General features: G+C 50.3%; 1 protein-coding gene across 1 annotated transcript in view; it reads right to left on the bottom strand.

Annotated features, from left to right (window-relative positions):
- Positions 1 to 2,426: 2,426 nt before the first annotated feature.
- The window catches only part of LOC140196904 (retinol dehydrogenase 11-like), a 19,795-nt gene continuing 10,249 nt past the window's right edge, over positions 2,427 to 11,972 (bottom strand). Inside the window, exons 3-6 of the mRNA XM_072256830.1 lie at positions 9,663 to 9,752; positions 8,390 to 8,581; positions 4,340 to 4,449; positions 2,427 to 3,067 (exon numbers count right to left, since the gene is read on the bottom strand). Coding sequence (XP_072112931.1) covers positions 2,864 to 3,067; positions 4,340 to 4,449; positions 8,390 to 8,581; positions 9,663 to 9,752 — 596 coding nt within the window. The 3' untranslated portion in view covers positions 2,427 to 2,863. The remainder of the gene's footprint in view (positions 3,068 to 4,339; positions 4,450 to 8,389; positions 8,582 to 9,662; positions 9,753 to 11,972) is intronic.

Genomic DNA, 11,972 nt, shown 5'->3' with positions numbered 1-11,972 from the left:
ATGTATGTATCCAAGCTCTCAGTTCATCACCTTTGTTCCTGATGCTTCTTGCATTGAGGTACACACATTTCAGCCCTTCTACCTTCCTACCTTTACACCATTTATTCTGCTTCTCTTTCCTCAAAGCCTCTCTATATGTTAGATCTGGCTTTACTCCATGCACTTCTTTCACTGCTCTATCGCTCCGGGTCCCATTCCCCTTGCAAATTATTTTAAACCCTCCCGAACCATGCTAGCAAACCTACCTGCAAGGATATTGCTCCCCCTCGAGTTCAGGTGCAACCCTTCCAATCTGTACAGGTCCCACCTTCTCCAGAAGAGATCTCAATGATCCAAAGATCTAAAACCCTACTCCCTGTACCAACTTCTAAGCCATCTCCTCCAATTCTTACAATCACTGTCACGTAGCACTGGCAGCAATCCTGAGAACGCCACCCTTGAGGTCCTGTTCTTCAGCCTTCTGCCTAGCTCCTGAAACTCACACTTCAGAACCTCATCCCTCTTCCTGCCTATGTTGTTGGTACCAACATGTATCACGACTTCTGGTTGCTTTCCCTCTCATACCAGGATGTCGTGCACCCAGTCAGAGACATCCCAGACCCTAGCACCCAGGAGGCAACAAACCATGTGGGTGTCCTTCTCACGTCCACAAAATCTCCCGTCTTCTCCTCTGACTATACAGTCTCCAATGACGACAGCTCTCTGCTTCTCCGTCCCACCCTTCTGCACCACAGGGCCACTCTCAGACGCCCTCCCACCGTGGCTGACACGTGGTCAGTTGTCCCCACCAACAGTATCCAGGAGGGTATAATTATTATTGTGTGAGCACGTGTCCAAGTGGTTAAGGCATTGGACTAGCTACCTGAAGGTCGTGAGTTCGAGCCCCAGCCGAGGGAACGTGTTGTGTCCTTGAGCAAGGCACTTAACCACACATTGCTCTGCGACAACTCTGGTGCCAAGCTGTATGGGTCCTAATGCCCTTCCCTTGAACAACATCGGTGTCGTGGAGAGGGGAGACTTGCAGCATGGGCAACTGCTGGTCTTCCATACAACCTTGCCCAGGCCTGCGGCCTGGAGAGTGAAGACTTTCCAGTCGCAGATCCATGGTCTCGCAAGACTAACGGATGCCTTTTTATACTTATTATTCAGGGGAATGGCTACAGGGGTGCTCTGCACTACCTGTCTGCTCACCTTCGCTTTCCCCCCTCTGACTGTCACCCAATGACCTGCTTTCGACAGCCTAGGTGTGACTACCTCCCTGTAGCTCTCATCTATGACTGCCTCATTCTCCCTTATGAGTCGACGGTCATCCAGCTGCTGCTCCAGATTCTTCACACGGTCTTCCAGATCGCCCAGCCGTATGCACTTCTGGCAGATGTGACTCTGCGGGAGAGGGGCGTTCCCCCAAGACTGCCACATCTCACATGAGAGGCACATCACCGTCTCAGGAGGCATTGTAAAAACTAACTGCGAGCTAGCTTGTCCTCCACCTCTTCTCGTCAAAGCCTCAAAGCTCCACCCACTCACTCACTCACTCACTCACTCGCTGCTTTCCACAGGCTTGAGCTCCCCCTCTGTTTATCTGTTTGAGCTTTTCAAACTGCTTGGTCACCTGACCTCGATTGCCCCATCAGCTGCTTCCTGCTGAGTCTGATCTATTCAAATCTCGATTGACCTGATTGCACAGAGGAACTGCCAAAACTGCCAGAATCTGCCGAGTCAACTGCACTCATCTATTGAGAGGTTCCTGCAACCAATGATCTCACTATGAGGACTCTTTGTCTTGTTATTTCATACTCTCATTATTTATCGCTATTCATTTGCATTTGCAGTTTTTTGTCATCTGTGCTCTTGCTCTTTTATTGATCCTGTTTACAATTAGTATTCTATAGATTTGCTGAGCAGGCCTGCACAGGAAGAATCTCAGGGTTGTATGTGGTGACATATACTGTATGTACTCTGATAATAATTTTTACTGTGAAATTTGAAGACATACGGTTCGGTTTAGTGAGTTGAGGACATGTGACACTTGCAGGCTGTCCCAGACTCTGCTGGTAATGGACACAAATGATGCATTTCACTTCGTGTTTTGACCTACACCTGAGAAATAAAGCTCATCTTTCTTTATTTTCACAGACCCACAGAATGAGGGGAGGGAAGGGAAGGGAGGGGAGGGAAGGGAAGGGAGGGGAGGGGAGGGGAGGGGACGGGAGGGGAAGGGAGGGGAGGGGAGGGGAGGGAGGGAAGGGGAAGGAAGGGGGGGGAAGGGAGGGAAGGGGAGGGAGGGGAAGGGAGGGAAGGGGAGGGAGGGGAAGGGAGGGGAAGGGAGGGAGGGAAAGGGAGGGGAGGGAGGGAAGGGAGGAAGGGGAGGGAGGGAAGGGAGGGAGGGAAGGGATGGAAGGGAGGGAAGGGGAAGGGAGGGAAGAGGAGGGGAGGGAAGGGGAGGGGAGGGAAGGGGAGGGGAGGGAAGGGGAGGGAAGGGGAAGGGAGGGGGGAAGTGAGGGGAGGGGGGGAAGTGAGGGGAGGGGGGAAGTGAGGGGAGGGGAGGGAGGGAAGTGAGGGGAGGGGAGGGGGGAAGGGAGGGGAGGGGAGGGAGGGAAGGGGAAGGGAGGGAGGGGAAGGGAGGGAGGGGAGGGGAGGGGAGGGGAAGGGAGGGGTGGAGGTGAAGATGGGGAAGGTTTGGAAAGGGTGAGGGTGAAGATCGGAAAGTTTTGGAGAGGGTGGGGGGATGTGGACAGGCAGGACGGGGAGGGATGGTGGAATGGGGACTATGAGGAAGGTCAGGTGGGGTGGGGTGGGGCGGGGTGTTGGAAGACATATTGCCCTCCTCGTCGTGTGGCTCTGAGCACTACATGGTCTCCCGTTAGTGTGTCTCTCCCGTACCATCCTCACTGAGGCCGGTCAGTGTGGCGCTGGCTTCCCAGAGTTTCCTGGCCAAGGCTGCATCCTGTGCGGTGGGGCTGGGGAGGGAGAGGGAGCAGTCGCTGTCGATATACTTGCCGCTGACCTCCTCCATCTCCTTGGACAGGGCGCAATAGATGGAGCTGACGGCTCCCTTCTCTGCAGACTGCCACACACAGACACAGTTAGTGGAAATCCAGGACCCACTGCATCCACCACTACCCCTTCAGAACATAAGACAGAGCAGAATGAGGCCATTCAGCCCATTGAGTCTGCTCCACCATTCCATCATGGCCGATTTACCATCCCTCTCAATCCCATTCTCCTGTCTTCTCCCCGTAACCTTTGATGCCCTGACTAATCAAGAACCTATAAACCTCCGCTACAGTTACATCCAATGACTTTGCTTCCACAGCTAACCATGGTAATTAATTCCACAGATTCACCATCCTCTGGCTAAAGAAATTCACTCTCATCTCTGTTCTATTCCTGGAATCATCCTTATGAACCTCCTCTGGATCTTCTCCAATACCAGCACATTTTTCTTCGATAAGGGACCCAAAACTGCTCACTGTACTCCAAATGTGAGCTGACCAATGGCTTATTAGGCCAGGGGGGCTAGGCATAGAAAGCAGGGATTGGGGGAGGACAGGGAGGTGGGGATGCAGGGGCTGGAGGAGGAGACAATCAAGCAGCAGAGATATAGATCAACACAGAAACAGGCTCTTCGGCCCATCTAGTCAATATAGATCACGGTGACCACCTAGCTAGACCCAATTTCTCCCAATTTCCTGCGGTCAGCCCACATCTCTCTAAGGCTCTCCCCTCTATGTACCTATCCAAGTGCTTATTAATACTATTGTACCTGTCTCTCCACCTGGGTGGTGGGGTGGAGACACATCTCTACCAAAGGAGGTGTAAGGCTCTCCTTTCCTCTGCTGCCTGCAGGTCACCCTTGGGCAAGGTGTAGCACCTTCCCAGCCCCTGATCAGGGCCACGTAAAGCCATGGGAGCAGCTGGTGCATATCACAAGTCCTGGTTATGCAGCCACGGATGCTAGTCAACCTCTGAAGCGTATCGTTAACGGCTGGGGCCATCTGTCTTGTAAAGACACTGCCCAGAAGCAATGGCAAACCACTTCTGTAGAGAAATTTACCAAGAACAATCTTGGTCATGGAAAGACCTGATTGCTCATATCATATGACATGGCAAATCACGAACAAACCTGCCTCAACCACTTCCTCTGGCAGCTTCTTTTATATACATGCCAATCTTTGCAAAGAAAAGTTGCCCCTTGGGTTCCTTTTAAATCATTCTCCCCTCACCCTTAACCTCTGCCCTCTAGTACTGGACTCCCCCAACTTGTGGGAAAGACTGTTAATGTTCCCCTTATCAGTGCCTCTCATATTTTTAAACATTTCTACAAGACATCTCTCACCTTGAAGAAGAAGAATCCAATCAGGTTGAAGATGATCCTGAAGTGTAGACCGTAGTACCTCAGTATCTCTGTCATCACCACCCCGGGATTGACCACATTCACAGTCACACCTTGATTCAAAATCAAACACAGGATTGTTCCAAAGCTCTCTCTGTCAGGGTCTCAGTCAATCTGACTACCAACGTTAGATTCATCCAGATTGTTCCAAAACTCTGCTTCGACCAGTCAGTCTACCACCATCGGAGTCACCCGGCACAGAACCAGCAGGGTGACTTGGTAGAGGTGTACAATGTGATAAGAGGTAAAGATCAAGTGGACATCCATAGACTTTCCCTCCAGGTGGAACTGACTGACACATCCAGGCATCATTTTAAGGTGATTGCAGGAAAGTATTGCGGGGGCGGGGGATGTCAAATGTAGGTTCTTTCCACAGACAGGGGGTGTATAGAATAATCTGCCAGGAGTGGTGGTGAAGGCGGACAGAGGAGGACATTCAAAAGGCTCTTCGATCGGCACATGGGTGATAGAAAATGGAGGGTGATGTGGGACAGAAGGGTTAGATTGATCTTAGATTTGGTTAAAAGTTTGGCACACCCAGTTCATTTCAAACCATTTTAGCTGCTGACTCCCAATGACCTGCTGGGACCATAGCCTTCCACACCCCTACCATCCATGCAGCTATTCAGACTTCACTTAAACGTTGAAATCAAGCTCACGTGCACCACGTGCTGACAGCTTGTTCCACACGCTCATGATCCTCTACGTGATGATGTTTCCCTGCGTCTCCCTCAAACTTTTCACCTTTTGCCCTCAACCCCCGATACTTTTCCAACAATCAGCTTAAAATGATGCCTGGTTTGCGTAACGGTGAGGTGTTAGAGGGGGCATGTATTTCAGTATTTTTGTAATAGTGAGGAGTTAGAGGGGATACCGTATTTTAGTGTTTTTGTAATGGTGAAGAGTTAGAGGGGGCACCGTATTTCAGTGTTTGTGTAATGGTGAGGTGTTAGAGGGGTCACCGTATTTCAGTGGTTGTGTAATGGTGAGGTGTTAGAGGGGTCACTGTATTTCAGTGTTTGTGTAATGGTGAGGTGTTAGATGGGTCACCGTATTTCAGTGGTTTTTTAATGGTGAAGAGGAAGAAGGGTCACCGTATTTCAGTGGTTGTGTAACATTGAGGTGTTAGAGGGGTCACCGTATTTCAGTGGTTGTGTAATGGTGAAGAGGAAGAAGGGTCACCGTATTTCAGTGGTTGTGTAACATTGAGGTGTTAGAGGGGTCACCGTATTTCAGTGGTTGTGTAATGGTGAGGGGTTAGAGGGGTCACCGTATTTCAGTGTTTCTGTAACATTGAGGTGTTAGAGGGGTCACCGTATTTCAGTGGTTGTGTAATGGTGAGGTGTCAGAGGGGTCACCGTATTTCAGTGGTTGTGTAATGGTGAGGGGTTAGAGGGGTCACCGTATTTCAGTGGTTGTGTAATGGTGAGGTGTCAGAGGGGTCACCGTATTTCAGTGGTTGTGTAATGGTGAGGTGTTAGAGGGGTCACCGTATTTCAGTGATTGTGTAATGGTGAGGTGTCAGAGGGGTCACCGTATTTCAGTGATTGTGTAATGGTGAGGTGTTAGAGGGGTCACCATATTTCAGTGGTTGTGTAATGGTGAGGTGTTAGAGGGGTCACCGTATTTCAGTGGTTGTGTAATGGTGAGGTGTTAGAGGGGTCACCGTATTTCAGTGGTTGTGTAATGGTGAGGGGTTAGCGGGGTCACCGTATTTCAGTGGTTGTGTAATGGTGAGGTGTTAGAGGGGTCACCGTATTTCAGTGGTTGTGTAATGGTGAGGTGCTAGAGGGGTCACCGTATTTCAGTGGTTGTGTAATGGTGAGGTGTTAGAGGGGTCACCGTATGTCAGTGGTTGTGTAATGGTGAGGGGTTAGAGGGGTCACCGTATTTCAGTGGTTGTGTAATGGTGAGGTGTTAGAGGGGTCACCGTATTTCAGTGGTTGTGTAATGGTGAGGTGTTAGAGGGGTCACCGTATTTCAGTGGTTGTGTAATGGTGAGGTGTTAGAGGGGTCACCGTATTTCAGTGGTTGTGTAATGGTGAGGTGTTAGAGGGGTCACCGTATTTCAGTGATTGTGTAATGGTGAGGTGTTAGAGGGGTCACCGTATTTCAGTGGTTGTGTAATGGTGAGGTGTTAGAGGGGTCACCGTATTTCAGTGGTTGTGTAATGGTGAGGTGTTAGAGGGGTCACCGTATTTCAGTGGTTGTGTAATGGTGAGGTGTTAGAGGGGTCACCGTATTTCAGTGGTTGTGTAATGGTGAGGGGTTAGCGGGGTCACCGTATTTCAGTGATTGTGTAATGGTGAGGTGTTAGAGGGGTCACCGTATTTCAGTGGTTGTGTAATGGTGAGGTGTTAGAGGGGTCACCGTATTTCAGTGGTTGTGTAATGGTGAGGTGTTAGAGGGGTCACCGTATTTCAGTGGTTGTGTAATGGTGAGGGGTTAGAGGGGTCACCGTATTTCAGTGGTTGTGTAATGGTGAGGTGTTAGAGGGGTCACTGTATTTCAGTGGTTGTGTAATGGTGAGGGGTTAGAGGGGTCACTGTATTTCAGTGGTTGTGTAACGTTGAGGGGTTAGAGGGGTCACCGTATTTCAGTGGTTGTGTAATGGTGAGGGGTTAGCGGGGTCACCGTATTTCAGTGGTTGTGTAATGGTGAAGAGTTAGAGGGGTCACCGTATTTCAGTGGTTGTGTAATGGTGAGGTGTTAGAGGGGTCACCGTATTTCAGTGGTTGTGTAACATTGAGGTGTTAGAGGGGTCACCGTATTTCAGTGGTTGTGTAATGGTGAGGTGTTAGAGGGGTCACCGTATTTCAGTGGTTGTGTAATGGTGAGGAGTTAGAGGGGTCACCGTATTTCAGTGGTTGTGTAATGGTGAGGTGTTAGAGGGGTCACCGTATTTCAGTGGTTGTGTAACGTTGAGGGGTTAGAGGGGTCACTGTATTTCAGTGGTTGTGTAATGGTGAGGAGTTAGAGGGGTCACTGTATTTCAGTGGTTGTGTAATGGTGAGGTGTTAGAGGGGTCACCGTATTTCAGTGGTTGTGTAATGGTGAGGTGTTAGAGGGGTCACCGTATTTCAGTGGTTGTGTAATGGTGAGGAGTTAGAGGGGTCACTGTATTTCAGTGGTTGTGTAATGGTGAGGTGTTAGAGGGGTCACTGTATTTCAGTGGTTGTGTAACATTATTTCAGCACCTGCGATCTGGGTTCACTTCCATTCGCTATCTATAAGGAGTTTGTTCCTTCTCCCTGTGAACGGGTGGGGACCCTCCTCGTGCTTAATTTGCTCCATATTCCATTAAAATGCAGAGATTGTGTTCTGGTTTGTGAGTAGTTGGTATCTCCTGTTGTTACTGGAAGCACATCCCAGCACTCGGCAATTGACACATTACACTATATGTTTCAATATACGTGTGAAAAATAAAGTTAGTCTCATCTCCATGAAGAGGGATCAAAGGTTGTAGGAGGTTGATGACTAATGCCCTAAGCTGAGCCTGTTTGATCTCATAGGACCCGTGGTTCAGGCTGAGTGTTGCAGCCATTAACAATTCAGCAGCTTAACTTCAGGAGTAAGAATTCTAAATAGGGACACAGGAGAGGACCTGTCAAGGATAGCGACCATCCCTCTCTCTGCAGAACTTGCCTGACATGCTGTGTTTCTGCACAGACAGCGAGAATTTTAAATTATTTTAAATTGATTCACAGGGGCCCTTCAGCCCATCTGGTCAGCATTAACCAACGGCTGTCCATGAATATTGATTCCGCACTCCCCCTCCCCAATCACTGGGGGCAATTTCCAGCGGCCAATTAATCCGCACATCTTTGCGATGTGTGCTGTTGTCTGTTACACTGCACTGTGTGAAACGTCAGAGATTCAGCAGAGATTTGTGACCCTCCCCTCCCACCCCCGACCCAATCCAAATTCCAGCCTCTCCCTGGATCCACGCAAAACCTGCCCCTGTCCATCCTGTACCCTGAGCTGGCCCCCAACCTGTGTGCCGTAGCTGCTTGGAGAGTTCCAGGGTGAAGAGGACATTCATCAGTTTGCTGTTGCTGTACAGCTTTTCAAAGCGGGTCTGTTCCAGGTCCTCGCCCCGCAGTTGCCCCAGCTTCACCTGCCCTCGCCTGTGGATGTTGGAGGAGACGTTTACAATCCGGCTGCTTGGAGACCTCTTCAGCAGACCTGGTCCATAAGACACAGGAGCAGAATTAGGCCATTCGATCCAGCGGGTTTGTTCTGCTATTCCATCATGGCTGATTATTTTCCCACCCAGTACCATGCCTTCTCCCGTAACCTTTGACACCCTGACGAGTCAAGACCATATCAACTTCCATTCTAAATACACTCAAAGTCTTAGCCACCACAGCCGTCTGTGGCAATGAATTCCACAGATTCACCATTCTCCAGCTAAAGAAATTCCTTCTCCTTCTCATCTAAATAGATGTCCCTTTATTCTGAGGCTGTGCCCTCTGGTCTTAGACTCTCCCACTGTTGGAAGCATCCTCTCCATGTCCATTCTAAATTCTATATTGTATAAGTTTTGATGAGATCTTGCCTCAATCTTCTAAACTCCAGCGAGCACCCGACCAGTGCCATCAAAAGTTTGTCTTGTGTTAGGTCTTTCATTCCCAGAATCATTCTCGTAAACCCCCTCTGGACCCTCTCCAATATCAGCACATCTTTTCTTAGAAATGGGACCCAAAAATCAGAGGCAGCCTTGCAACAGAACGGCCAGCAATGTCAGGCCAGCGTTTCCCTGGACAAGTGTGACCATTCTCCTCAACAGACATTGCCTATCGGCCGAGTTCCTCCCTCCAGCATTCTGTGTGTATTGCTTCCCCTGTCCCGCTCATGCTCACCGGCCACCCCCAGGTTACTGTTACACCCTCCCCTTCTCACTCTGAGCTTATGCCCCCTCACTGCCGACTCCCCTCCCCGGGGTGGGGCATCAGATGGGAGTCCCTCACCCGGCAGCAGGCTGGTCAGAAGGAAGAGGCCCAGGGTGGGAGGTGTTTTTGCTGAGGAGGTGTTCTGTCCCTGGATGTGTCTGTTCTGGGGGGTGTAGGGGTTGTTGTTGAGACTGAGGGGGGCAGGGAGGAGTCACAGGACACTCACCCAGCAGCAGGCTGGTCAGAAGGAAGAGGCCCAGGGTGGGAGGTGTTTTTGCTGAGGGGGTGTTCTGTCCCTGGATGTGTCTGTTCTGGGGGGTGTGGGGGTTGTTGGTGAGACTGAGGGGGGGAGGCAGGAGTCACAGGACACTCACCCAGCAGCAGGTTGGTCAGCAGGAAGTGGCCCAGATAGTTGGTGGCGAAGGTCAGCTCCAAGCCCTCGGGAGTGATGGCAGTCGGCAGACCTGGGGGGAGGCAGATTGTTGGGTACATCCTCCTCTACATTTCATAACGAATCCAGAGCAAGCGCACACAAAATGCTGCAGGAACTCAGCAGGCCAGGCAGCGTCCATGGGGAGGAACAACCAGCTGACGTTTTGGGCCGGGACCCTTTATCAGAATGTTCTGGAACCAGTCATCTCGGTGAGAGGGCTGGAGGGCAATGGACTGTCCCAGGAGCAGGGCAGGGGAGGTGCCCCCGGGGTCAGGGAGAAAGCGGGGGGAGGGAGAGGAGTGAGATGTGGGAGGAGGAGGAGGTGTGGTGTGGGTATCGGGGAGGAGGAGGGGGTAGAGGGAGGGTGGGGAAGAAGGCTGGTCTCAGGGAGGGTGAGCATTTGCCCAGAGGGCAATTGGGGTGTAGTTCATACAGGTCCACCCCTCCCTCCATGCTGAGCCCCTTGTCCTGGAGACTCCCTCTCCCTGCCCACCTTCATCCACTTCTCCAGCACACTCTACAACCCTCCCATAAAACTCCCTGCTCTGTCCTCCCACCCCACCACCCTCTCTCCTCTCCCAACCCTCCCCTTTCCCCTCACTCCTCGCACGTGAAAGTCAGTCCATGAAGCAGCGGGAGTATTTAAAAGAGAGCAGTTCGACGGAGCGGGCAACATTGTAGCGGGCGATGGAGTAGAGGGAGACAGAGTAGGGAGGCTTTGGCTCGAGAGGCTTCGGTGAGCAGAGGCTGAGGACGAGCTTCACTCCAAGTGAGGGAAGGCCGGGTAAGTTCCTTTAAAAGGAGAATGGTCTGCAGCGGTATTTTATTTGAAGCAAGGAAGTCGACGAGGCTGTAGTGTATTGGGTAGGTCATGACAGCTGAGATCAGCCCCGTGGTTTGTTCCTCCTGAAGCATGTGGGAAATCAGGGATACCTCCAGTGTCCCTGACGACTATGTGTGCAGGAAATGTGTCCAGCTGCAGCTTCTGGCAGACGCATTGAGCGGCTGGAGCTGCGACTGGATTCATACTGGAGCATCCGCGATGCTGAGAAAGTCGTGAATAGCACCTTCAGTGAGTTGGCCACACCGCAGGTAAAGGCTACACAGGCAGAAAGGGAATGGGTGGCCACTAAACAGCGTAGCAGTAGGCAGATAGTGCAGGAGTCCCCTGAGGTCATCTCCCTCCTAAACAGATATACTGTTTTGGATACTGTTGAGTTGTAAAATCGAGCCTGAAGGCTTTCTGTGTCAATGCAAGGAGCATTCGTAACAAGGTGGATGAATTGAATGTGCAGATAGTTATTAATGAATATGATATAGTTGTGATCACAGAGACATGGCTCCAGGGTGACCAAGGATGGGAGCTCAACATTCAGGGATATTCAATATTCAGGAGGGATAGACTTGAAAGAAAAGGAGGTGGGATAACATTGCTGGTTAGAGAGGAGATTAACGCAATAGAAAGGAAGGACATTGGCCGGGAGGATGTGGAATCGATATGGGCAGAGCTGCATAACACTAAGGGTCAGAAAACGCTGGTGGGAGTTGTGTACAGGCCACCTAACAGTAGTAGTGAGGTTGGGGATGGCGTTAAACAGGAAATTAGAAATGTGTGCAATAAAGGAACAGCAGTTATAATGGGTGACTTCAATCTACATATAGATTGGGTGAACCAAATTGGTAAAGGTGCTGAGGAAGAGGATTTCTTGGAATGAATGTGGGATAGTTTTCTGAACCAACATATCGAGGAACCAACTAGAGAGCAGGCCATTCTAGACTGGGTATTGAGCAATGACGAAGGGTTAGTTAGCAATCTCGTCGTGCGAGGCCCTTTGGGTAAGAGTGACCATAATATGGTGGAATTCTTCATTAAGATGGAGAGTGACATAGTTAATTCAGAAACAAAGGTTCTGAACTTAAAGAAGGGTAACTTTGAAGGTATGAGACGTGAATTAGCTAAGATAGACTGGCAAATGACACTTAAAGGATTGACGGTGGATATGCAATGGCAAGCATTTAAAGGTTGCATGGATGAACTACAACAATTGTTCATCCCAGTTTGACAAAAGAATAAACCAGGGAAGGTAGTGCACCCGTGGCTGACAAGGGAAATTAGGGATAGTATCAATTCCAAAGAAGAAACATACAAATTAGCCAGAAAAAGCGGCTCACCTGAGGACTGGGAGAAATTCAGACTCCAACAGAGGAGGACAAAGGGCTTAATTAGGAAAGGGAAAAAAGATTATGAGAG

Source organism: Mobula birostris, chromosome 4 (genome assembly GCF_030028105.1).
Source record: "Mobula birostris isolate sMobBir1 chromosome 4, sMobBir1.hap1, whole genome shotgun sequence".
In the NCBI taxonomy this organism is placed as follows: domain Eukaryota; kingdom Metazoa; phylum Chordata; class Chondrichthyes; order Myliobatiformes; family Myliobatidae; genus Mobula; species Mobula birostris.
The sequence above is the reverse complement of the archived record's forward strand: the minus strand, read 5'-3'. Positions and strand labels throughout refer to the sequence as shown.